This window comes from Ambystoma mexicanum, chromosome 4p (assembly GCF_040938575.1).
Source record: "Ambystoma mexicanum isolate Mex_15411 chromosome 4p, UKY_AmexF1_1, whole genome shotgun sequence".
Taxonomy (NCBI): domain Eukaryota; kingdom Metazoa; phylum Chordata; class Amphibia; order Caudata; family Ambystomatidae; genus Ambystoma; species Ambystoma mexicanum.
The window spans coordinates 741,735,913-741,748,207 of record NC_090927.1 but is presented as its reverse complement, the minus strand read 5'-3'; the positions used below and the strand labels follow the sequence as shown (position 1 = coordinate 741,748,207).

The 12,295-nt window shown below is 45.9% G+C and overlaps 1 protein-coding gene across 1 annotated transcript in view; it reads right to left on the bottom strand.

The window, feature by feature from the left end:
* Window positions 1-12,295, bottom strand: part of LOC138452855 (uncharacterized) — a 1,928,742-nt gene that overhangs the window by 749,493 nt on the left and 1,166,954 nt on the right. Inside the window, exon 51 of the mRNA XM_069605205.1 lies at window positions 12,067-12,215. Within this exon, the coding sequence (XP_069461306.1) occupies window positions 12,067-12,215 (149 nt within the window). The remainder of the gene's footprint in view (window positions 1-12,066; window positions 12,216-12,295) is intronic.

Genomic DNA, 12,295 nt, shown 5'->3' with positions numbered 1-12,295 from the left:
TCGCCAACGCCATCCACCCCAGCGCCGCCTCAGCGAGTGGCCTAGTCCGCGAGAGGATCGGAGGATCCCTCGCGGCGGGCCTGAGGGCGGTGGACAAGGCGGGCGGAAACGTACAAGCACCGCCCCAGGAGCCTCAAGCCCCTGTGATGGGTTTCACTGGAGAGACTCCGCGCACGCTAATAGTGCCTCCCTCAACCTTGCTGCCGGATACCACATCAGAGAGCACTGGGAACTGTGATACCCAATCCAGCTCCCAGGATCACCATCAACGGACCATCTCTGCTATGGTCCACTCGCCGCCTCAGGGAGAACTTCCGGAACAAACTGACTCAGGAGAAACACTAGCTTCATCACGTGCATTACCCACGCCCAGTGAGCTTCTTCATAAGCCTACAATACATCCCTCCGCTGAATCATCAAAGAAGTCTACGGTACCAGTACCAAACACGATGGCGCCCCACGACTTAGACGCGGGCCCCCGCAATCACAGCACCACTTCACTATCTAATGCAGAATCAGATTTTGAACAACAATCCAGGGCTCTGGACACTTTAAAGCTTAAACCGAACGCTTTGACAAATAAGAAACGAATACAGTACAAAAAAAGAGACAAGCCTAAACCAAAACTTTCCCTGGCTCAAGGAACCACTGAGAAACTGACGACATAAAAAAGAAAGGAAGACCTCAATATAAAACAAATCAAATCAACCAAAGCTTGGCCCCGCCCAAAAAAAGGGGGCCAGGAACAATTACTCTACCTACTGTCTCCGCTCCTTTCCAACGCCCTTCTGAATTTCTTTAGGGTTCAAGGAAAGCGAAAACTATCCAACGAGTCTGAACTCTCGGATGCGGAAATATTAGAAGCACTGGATGAGACCCCTCCGCTAGCCAAATTTAGAAAAACACTATGTCCCCAAGAAGAACATCCTGATGTCACACTGAGAGAATCCATCCACATGCCGCCCATGGATGAAAATACTACATCGATAGTGCTTTGTACTCAGCCCGAAATAACAGCAATGAGAGAAGTCCAAAAGGGACCAACAATCCAGGGCTCCACTACAGCGACAATGCCCCCTGTCAAACTGGTTCCGTTGAGACCAGACCAATCGGAACAAACAAAACAGACAGAGGCGCAGGTAGGGTCACCCTACCTCAACTCAGCATGCCTTCATCCAAGGATACAAAATCTATCCACAGAACCGCAGGCAGGGAATCCAAATTGCCCTGAAGTAAGCATTATGGAAAAAACAAAAGAAAGGCCAGAAATAGAAGCTCGGCCGACCCAGCATGGAATGCTAGACATACTGGACCTGCTTCAGCCAAAACCATATCCAATACACAGAGAAATGAGTCCGCAGCCTTGGACAAAAGCTCACCTACCCACTCTAAACGCTCGGCCGTCCATACAAGAACATTCAATAGCTCCACTGTCTCAACAGAGCTTGGGTAACGGCCCTTGGAATTCTTCTACAAGATCCCTCAATCTTCCGGAGGCCGGTGGACCCGCAGTCAGACGTCAACATTCAGTTACGAGCACTTTAACAACATATTGTAGAGAAACACCCTAAAAAAACGGAAGGCTAAATGAATCCCAAACATGCACACAAAAAGACTCACTGAATAACAAGAAAGACATGACAACGATCATGACTGCAATAACTATCGCAATGGCACCATTTTGCAAACTTTACGAAACCCTAGGCGATGCCTCGAGGGACAACACAGCCAAATTGGCCATTATACAATCGAAGTTGACTTTTCTGGAGGGCTTTATAACGGCCATAGATTTGAAATATGATATTTCACAAAGAAAAAGAGACATAACCGAATTTGAGTGTGAAAATGCCATGGCGGGCATAAACCATAAAGATTGTCCACTGAGCCGGATGGAATCGAAATCAACTCAGACGCTGCTGAAGAAAGGAAATGATGAAATTGCCCAAATATTCCTCAACAGCCCGAAAATACCCGCAACAGTGAGCAGAAAACAGCCAAAGACCAACTCCGGGCCACCTCAGATTGCTAGCCAAAGCCAGAGGCAGGAGAAAAAGGCCCTTACACTGGCGGAGAAGGAGCAAACAGAGCCACTGACTCAACCTCATATATATGCAAAACTTGTTTCGACCACGATGAAACATAGGTTGACTAAAGACACTTCGAACCAAGAGCCAGCCGAAAATTGACCTAACTCAGTCACCCAAATCGACCGACGATTTTCTGAATTCCACTATTTTAACTAATGTGTCTCACTACAAGGAAGAAGAGTCCCCCGAAAACCTGAGATCTCTTAACAAGGCTGACACAGGCCACACCAAATCCCAAAACAGTACAAATTCTTCTAAGAAAATATTAATTCCAAGTCCCATGGAGGACCCTCAGCTACAGTACCCAAATCAGGCCGACCGCCCTTCCCCAGTTTCAACAACAGCAAAGCATGTACCGCCTATAGGCTCCTCAAATGAATCCATACACGGAAGTCTGGTGACACAGGCGCGGAAAACACACACGCAAACAGAGAAAACAGAGGCGACGGTTACTATGGACAAATCAACGCGCCTCTTTAAAATCGAGCAGATACTCAAACAGAGACAAATACATGGTTCTAAACCGTAGAACAGTGCTAAAAATCACAGCAGCTATATCTGGCATAAATCACTTGAAAACAGAAGATTTCAAATTAATAGAGCCATACCACAGAGATAACAAGGCAAAAGCCTATCTTCACATCAAACCAGCTGCAATCCAACACCCGAGCCGGGACGTAGGGAAAGAACTAAACTTGGCCGGATTTTTGCTATCTGAATAAAAAAATCCAGTATCATCATACAAAAAACGAACTCAGGATGTCCCGGCGGCTCGAAAGAGACGACCGTCATCCAACACATCAGACCAGCACACCACCCGCAGAGCGGAACTGAAGGCCCACTTTGGGGTTATACTTGAAAGGGAAAAGGAACCCTGGGTAGATGATCGTAATACATCTCGGAAAATAGACCTGAGGCCTGCAAGGGGAAGTCATACAGAGAAACCCTACCGGAAAGACTTGGCTGATACATCAGAGGTCTTTACAACTCAAAACCCCCAAGACAAAAGTAGGCGTAGCCCGGACCATTCATCATTGGATAGACATCGTAGATACGAAAGAAGTGAAAAGATAAGAGGCTATTCTCCACAACGAAGAAGACTGAACAGTAACAGAAATAGTAGGCATCAGTCCCCGAGTAACAGATTCCATGATACTTCGGATACCGCAAAGAAAGATCTGACCTTGGGCGGACCATGGAACTCGCTAAAAGGAGCGCTTACTTCAAATCGAAGCAGACAGCAATTATCCAACAAAGCCAAACAAGTCGACTACTCAAAGGTGTTGACGTTAGCCTTGTGGAACACCAGAGGCCACGCACATCTAACCGACCCCAATAGTGAAGACCTTGACCGCTTCAACATTCTGTGCCTCCAGGAGACCTGGCTTCTAGAAAAACCGTCCATGAACGGATTCGAAATTGAGGTCTTCCAGCGATGAGAGGACTCCTAGGCCGGCCCTCCGCTGGCTTACTCATTGCTGTGAGGACAGGCCAAAACTTGAAAATCGTTAAAACCATCGATAAAACCTACGGGATTCTGGCAATTCTTATTGAATGGACACACTTTCTGGAGAACATAAGACAATGGACTGAGACCTCTCTGGCAATCATAACTACCTACTGGAACCCACAAAGAACATCGATCACGGCTTTCTGCCATGCCATGGCCGAGACTAAAGACGCCATTGTAGTGGAGTGGAACACCACGCATGTCATAATATGCGGCGATTTTCTACGCCAAATGCCTCCACTCCAAAGAAGCATCTTTACACTCAGTGGCTGCGTCGCAATCGGAATCAAGGGGCCAAGCCTGGATGAACTTGATGGTCTCAAGAAATCTACATAATGCAGCATGGATTAAAGAGTGGCAAGCGCAAATCCCTATTTGGGAACGAGGTTCCTTCACGGCTACCCTGGACTATATTTTCATCTCAAACGATTTGTGTGCAGACATCGATAGCTTCAAGGTGACCAAAATAGACCCAAGCGACCATAACATGCTCACTCTCGGATGGTTTTCGGCCTCTCGAGAAACTAGAAGCTGCACAGCTTCGGTAGAGCCCAATCCCCAGCAAACTCGACTCCACCTCACTGCTGCCAGTGTGAGAGTGATGAGCCAACAATTCGCTACAGCTGGGGACCTATTAACGTTCTCCAAGACATCTCAGAGACCCAACTATATCCCGCTTTTATTAAGTACAAGTCTAAGAAGAAAGAGGCAAAGCCTATTCCTCTTACCTACAATCACATGATAAAATAATAGCTGAAAAAAAAAGGTGGTGAGAAAAAAAAGCTGCTAACACTAATCAGGGGTGGGAGCTATGGACAAAGGAATACAAAAGCTACAAGACTTGGATCAGACTACGCAGGGCAGTTCTGTACCAGAATGACGCCGAAACCATGATGAGAACACTATCAACAAAAAAAAAAAAATCAGCTGACTTCTGGGCTCTGATTAACATTTCACAAGGAAACACAGGAACAAATATGACCAACTCAGTTCCTGAACCAGCCTGGGTCGAGTTCTTTACACATCTTTTTGCTCCTCTGCCCACAAACACGACCCCTAGCCTGGACTTAAACATGGCTCCCTGGGTGGATCTCTCTCCAAAAGTAGACATCACAGCGGCCATTCGAAAGTTAAAAACCTCTAGAGCTCCGGGACCTGATGGCCTTACGAACACTGACCTAAAAACACACATCACAGAATGGACAGATTTTATCAGTCTTCTGTTCAGTCGCTGTAGAGCTAGCAGACAGATCCCAGCATCCTGGACAAAAGCTACTGTCATTCCAATTTTCAAAAAAGGAAGCAGAGAAGAGCCAGCAAACTATCGACCAATAGCCCTTTTGGATATCATGGGCAAATTGTTTGCCACTCTTCTTCTCCAACATTTTTGGTGCTGGGCAAAATCAGCCCCGTGTGAAGACCACTTCCAGCTGGGTTTCAAGAAAAACGGTGGAACGGCAGTGAATATCCTCATACTCAGCATGATTAAGGCCAAAATAAAGCAGGGAGCCCCAACAGTCTATGCGGCCTTTATAGACCTGTCGCAGGCTTTCGACAGAGTCGATAGACCGTTGCTATGGAAAAAGCTAAAAGGCTGGAGTTGCCCAGAAGAAATCTTACAACCGATCATAGCCCTCCATTCAAACACCACCTTATGTGTTCGCTTGAACAAGCAAGGCACTCTCACCAAAGAAATCCCGGCTGAAAGAGGAGTGAAACAAGGATGCCCGCTGGCCCCGGCTTTGTTTCTAGCCTTTTTGGGTGACTTTAAGGACTCAGAAGCTAATGTCCGGAGCTTTCCTCCAAGCTCGGCAACACCGTGGTGTCTCGAATCCTCTATGCTGACGATATGATTCTCCTATATCAGACCCAAATAGGCCTTTAACGCCAGCTGGACAATTTGGCAGAGTACATGGCCTCAAATAATCTTACCATAAACATCGCCAAAACAAAAATCATGATCTTTGCCAAGAACCGACAACCTAAAACCGCAGCTCACATTTGGTCTGTGAATAGTTGCCGTATCGAAGTGGTCCCTCACTTTAAATACTTGGGAGTCATTCTCAATGGAACATCACAGGAGTCCCAAATGCAATTATATTTGTGGGACAAAGCCAAGAACCTGACTTCGCAACTGAGATTGATTGACCGCAAGTTCGGCAAATTTTCATTGATTCCTGCAATCAACTATTATAAGGGGAACATTGTTCCACCACTAACATACAGCATGGACTCCACGATCAACATGCCAAGCTCATTCTGGCCAAAATTGGAGGGCTACATTTGGAAGACAATCTTGGGTCTCCCTAATTTGATCCTGATCGCTGCTGTGAGAAGAGAGCTGGGCCTACTGTCGCTACGGGCCACTGTCAGTCTGTCCGCACTGGCTATGTACAGAAAGACTCTTATCCAAGACGGTCTCCCGGTTTTTAACATCATTGTCAAAGAGCTAGCGGCAACTAAATGCGAGGGGATCCAGAAGTGGATTATTTGCCAAGAAAAGAAATTGGAAGAGGTGGTCTGCACTAAAGAGGATTTAATCTCCTTTCCACAAAAAGTGATCCAAAAACTGAAATACCAAGACTGGATATCTACTGGCGACCGGATCTTGGCGATTAAATCCTTAAAACATTTGCCGCCAACATATAATAAGCTAAATTCCGCTTTGGCCTACTGCAAAAAATTTCCAGATAAAAAGCTACAAAGTCTCTTTTTATGAGCCTGTTTGAACTTACTCCACACCAGATAGATTCTGGGGATAAGAAACCAGGCCAGCATTACAACATGTAGACTGTGTCTAAATGAGGACTCGAAAGAAACAGTTCGACATTTGCTGCTAAATTGCCCCATTCTCAATCTAGAACATTCAGCAATCCTGGCGCCACTATGGGTAAATTCTGTCTTGGTAGAAGAAGACACGTGGTGGTGCCGACTTATTTCTGGTGAAAAAGCACGATGGGCAGTAGCCACAAGCAAACTAATGGAAATAGCTTTTATAAAAATAAACGCTAAAACTCCAGCTAGCGGCAAGTGATCAACCATTACATCGTGCAACTACTCCTCAACGCAAACCAGACGGGACTCTCTGTGCCTAACTAACGGTCTAACGAATCACCGCTGATACCAGAGGTAGCCAGACTTTAAGTCCTTGTTGACCATCCATGGCTGATCAGAACAGCCAAAACAATAAGACGCACAATTGGAAATCGTTTGTAAATTGTTAGAAGTGTGTAGAAAGTTTACATGTATCTACATGAAATCTTATTTCGTTACTTCTTCTTGTAAAAATCATTTTTCTTTCTTTGATTAAATACAAGTAAATAAAAAAATAAAAAAATAGTGGTCTAAGAGCTTGCCAGAGTGTGTGCTGGGCCCATGTGTACAGTAAGGAGATCTAGGTCTATAGCAGGGAAAATAGAAACTGGGAAGGGGGAAGAGTGTGTTCTTTCATACTTCAAAATGGCACAGAGTCAGCACAAAGGTACGGGCAAGTGTCGGAGCAACAGAGATGCCACAATGTGCTCCTTAACATTGCTTAACATTGCTGTGGTACAGCACAGACTCCCGGGAGTCTGCACTTTCTAACGGAGGTACTGGCAGAGGTATGATATACTCAGAGCATTGAAGAGTAGGAGCATAGGCAGTCAGGAAGAGTGCAGCCACCACTGGTGGCTGTGACGAATCAACTTCCGGGGCAACAGTGGTCCAGAGATGAATATCGGTTTCTAAACCATCCATCAGCCCCACACCTCAGTACACCAGTAGGGATCCAAACAGATTGGAAACACAAGTAAATTATAAACCTCCTTGTCCAATTTTGGTGACGTGGATGGAACAGCAGACTTATCTCTGCAAGGTCGGGGATCGTTGGTTAGTTGCAACACATCAAAAATACAATTATTGCCCAATTATAAAAGGGACTGTCCAGTCAAGGTTGTATAAAAATATTTACTTTATTATTATTACAACAGACAGTTCTAGCACACTACAAAATACAACCCACCTTGTAAAGGAATACAGAGGACAGACAGTTTCAGCAAGGAAAGGTATGCACTCTGAATACTGACAGGAGGGTAGTCGGTAAAGCAACCAGGCTTAACTGTTCAAGGTTTTTTGGTTTCAGCACCAAGGGAGCAAGGGGTCGTAAATGTCACTAGGGGCCTTCGTACAAGGACCAGGCGTACAGAACCACAATGTACCTGATGCCTGAGATGATCTTGATGCTTAACAGTGTTGAGTCTGTTCCAGGACGCTTTACAGCTCCTGCGACAGAGTTCAAGATGGGAGACAGCTGCGGGTATCAGGTGGCAGGCAGTTCGGCAAGCATAGCTGGACGGACGGCTGCAGGCTGGCCTACACGGCAGCCACAGGTCAAGAATCAGTGTTTCAGTGCTAGTTGGAGGATTTGGAACGCTGGTCGAGGCGTCCCGGATGGCTTTAGTGACTGCATCGTGAGAACAGTCAGTGGAGCAGCCGGCCGCAGTTCGAGGGCTCGACTGTCTCGAAAATGTCTTTAAAAGATGGACCCTGGTTGGTGCTTGTCATGGCACTCCTCCTAGCTTCTTCGCTGGGCTCATCGCGTCCTTTAAGGCAGACGGCCCAAAGCTGAGGAGAGTGTTTGCAGGCAACAGTCTTGTCCTTTGTTCAGAGATTCTCTGGCACTTCCGACCTAGGAAGCTTGCTGGCAGAGCCTAGCAGGGCACGCTGTGTGCTGGATCGGTAGCAGTTTTGGAGCTGCTGGACGGGTCCTCTGAGTCCAGTATCTCCCTCTGTTTCCTGCTAGATGTTTAGGGTAGGGATCTTGCTTCCCTCTTGGAAATCCTGAACTTTCTTCACTGGCAGAAGCTGTAAGGCGGACTGTAGTTCGGCCAGGGTACAAATGAGTCCTTCTTCTTACCCCTTTCGAAGCCGTCGGATGATCTGCCGAAAAAGGGGCTAAACAGTCTTTTAAAGCCAAATGGGCCCCAGTGATTGATGCAGGCTAAGCCTACCTTAATGAACCAATCCTGGGTCCCCACCAACAATCTTCTGTTATGCGTGAGGTCATACACAGAGTGCTTTACACCAGGAAAGGTAAGGGGTGACAACATGTTCTACTAAGTCCCACCCATCTTCCTGTCTCTTGTGGATCAAAGTGTCTCTCTGGTTGAGCTCTCTGTGACTCCTAATCAAAGTACAGGTCTCCCTTGAAGTTTGTGGCGAGAACAGACATTGTGTCTCCATCTAATCACATACTTCGTGCCTCTGAAAGGGGTTCGCCCTGCAGGGGTTGCTTACTGTAAACAGTTGCCCTAGACATGACATTCACTGCCCTTCATACAGAGGGGTGGGAGCTGGCTTTAAGCTGCCACATTGCATTTCAAAATGGTGTTGTGGTTTCCTGCCTTTTGTTAGTCCTGTGAACATGCTTCTTCGCAGGCCTGCTTCAATTAACTCTCATCAATATGCGCTGCACTACACATAATTTAGGAAGGGCGGATCCATGGAGCCTTTGATATTTTAATTAGGCAGGCCATGGCCAGAGCAAGGTGCTGCCTTCCACTTTACGAGATGCTTTGATGTACCCATGGCTGTCACATTCCAGCTAAATGTGATAGGGAGGACTATGCCTGTAGGCTGCGTGTCCCCGGAGTACACTTGACTATGTGTTTGTTATGCGGCAAGCACATGAGAAAATGTGCGGATTAGCCCCACACATTTTGGCTTGGCAGAGGCAGGTCTTTAGCTCTGTCAGCTGTGACGTATCTCAGTTCTCGCAGGTCCTCTCTCTCCCAGAAGTTTGATACCGTCCTTTTCTTGGGCCATTGAGAAGGCGTAGCAATGGTATTTGAGACTTCTTGGAGGATAGGCACGCAGAGAAAAGACAGGAGCATCTTGTGGCATGTCTCACACTGCTGCCTATTTCATCCTAAAATGGATGTCATCCTTTCAATGACTGAAATGGCATATCTGAACGGTAGGAGTCCTCTGGCCTGGCATAGCATTGAGGGACGCAACCATCACTGAGCCATATTCTTAAATGCCTAATAGAGACCTTTTCCTGTGTGTCTTGTTATTGGTCAGAGGCCTGATTAACCATCTCCCTACCCGGATGACCGAATGTTCCTCTTGGAAAACTGCAACCTCCCTGTCGATTTTGTGACAAATACAACATCCATAGCACCCATGGATTCGTTGGCACACACTTGGTGTAAAGAAAAGACGCATCGTTTTGAAAATCATATTGTGCAGGAGTTGCAGTAGTTTAAGATTCTTATCCATGAAGGAAGCAAGGGAACATTTGCCCGTAGGCATAGCTGCAGTAGCCACCATGGATTATATAAGGGGGGTTCTCGTAATGAAGATAGGCCTGAGCTTTCCATCAAGTACACAAAGTCTTGATTTCGGCCTGCAAGATGCAACCATCGGAAAATATCTTTGGAGGTAGAACCCTGTCTATAAAACGAAGGGACTCTGGAGTATTTTTGAGCACTCTAAGATGACTCCAAAAACTGATGCTGCTGGTAATATCCATCAAATGATGCATCATAATCATCATGCATGCCTATATCTCTCTTTGGTATGCTTCTTACATGCTCCACAGGATGGACCTCAAAGGGATCACCTTTGGAATTTCACTGCAGACCAAGCTATTTATTTGCACCTCTTTCAAAGCAGCAAAAAAACACATTGCACAGAAGTGCTCATGCAATGTACGACACTGCTGCAAAATGGGATGGCATGCCACACGCAATTAGGACTGACACATGTGATGCGCGCTTTCACTTACACAATGTAGGAGCTGCCACAGCGGATGCTACCTTTAGGTGAGAACAATGGCAGCACATTGATTTGTGAATAGAAGATATGCTAAAACTGGGAGGCACAGAACAAGGATGCAGTCCACTTTCTATGCGTGCAAATCTGACGGTGTTGGCCAACGAGTGCCTCTGGGAATCTTAGATTTGCCTAGCTTTAGCAAATCCACATTTCTTCCAAAGCATGCCCTGTGCATGCTGATGAAAAGGTTAAATGGCCACAGCCCTAGATACATTTCTTTCTCAGAAGTATTCTACTGCTACTGAAATCTGAGGGAGCCTTCCACAACATCAAGCTGTTTTATTTACCAATGTCCATCTTATTGCAGTGAACTAATACTTGCTAGCAATGGTAGTGATTTCATACAGCCAACTTTGATTTTGTAATATGAAGGCATTTCAACTCCCTGACATCCCATTTGCTTATTATACTTGCAATGAGCTTTCATTTTGTTTAGCATGAAGCTTTCGCAACCAGCGTGGGCTACAATAATCTTCTTTCAGGTACTCCCATATAGATTAGGTGTGATGCAAAGTAGTTTTATGCACAGGCAGCTTTGGTGAATGATGAGGCACAGCTGATGTACACGGATTTGTTCAAAACCAAACTAAAAGCCTGCCTCTTCGCCTCCGAGTTAGCCTCTTAACCTACCTCTCATCTGCCTGCTGGCTAACATTTTTACCTCGCCTCTAACCTCCCTCTGTCCCTCACGTCCTCTGCCTCCAGTGTAGCACTTCACACATCATGGTGACATACCGACCAATGCTGGTCGTAACGCCTACCTGCACTTCAAAAAATGTCCAACATTCATGTCCTAAATCTATGTATGTCCACTTATGTATTGTCCCCAGTGACTGTTCCATGTACCTCCCCCTGCCACAACCTGGTCAGAATGTCACTCAAACTCACCCCATTGTAAGAATATCACTGCTTGCTGTCAAATCTGATTTCTTATCTATTGTACGTTCTTTAGTGACAAAAAGAGCATTTCACGTGTTCTATGGTCCAGGGTCTTTGCAGATTTCGCCTTGTGATACAGTGCTGCAATACCTAACATTGAGGTCAAACTTATCAGATGCTAACTTCAAGGGTTATTTGTTTCAACCCCAATAAATATAGGCACCACATCTGCCTTCCAGTCCAATGCCTCCTGTAACAGTGCATTAAGAATAAGGGTGAAGGTGGCGGGAATAAGAGGCACTGGCCAGTACATTTGTGTCACCTTAAATGCTTATCTTGCGAGGTTGCCATATATGTACACTATACCCTTGCTTAAGACCTGCATTGCTTTCCGAATCACACTCAAGTCTCTGTAACCTCATCCAGAGAGAATGGCAAGGAAACCTAAAAAACCTCACTGCTGCTAAGACTCACGCCTTCAGACCCCAAAACATGATTTTACTGACTGTATTTTACAACGTATGAATTAAAACAAGTAATGAATTTGTCACCGTGTATCAGGCTGTCATAATGTTTGCAGTGAAATTTGAAAGGTGTAACCAAAATCACTGTGTGCAGAGAAGAAATACATGTGTGCAGGCACTTTCAAAAATAGACACACGTCCATTTTCATGATAGCCCTATATTGTATTTTTTTTAAAAGGTGTACTCTTTGTCCAGCAACAAAAAGGCTCCATGAAAAGCGTGGCAGGTCTGCTTGGAGTAACTTACATCTCCAGCCATTCTTGGCCCCAGAATTTCACTCAGTGCTTCGGCGATGAAAGCATGGCTTTCCTTGGCGGCAGCAATCACTGGGTTCGACGATGAAGGCTTCTTGTGTCTGTCTGTGTTGTAACCAGTTTTCAGGCTTGGAGACGGGCCTGCAATACACAACGTGAGGCAATTCAGAAAAGAAGATGAACAGGAGCAGAGTACCAGAATCTGGGCAATTTATTATCCT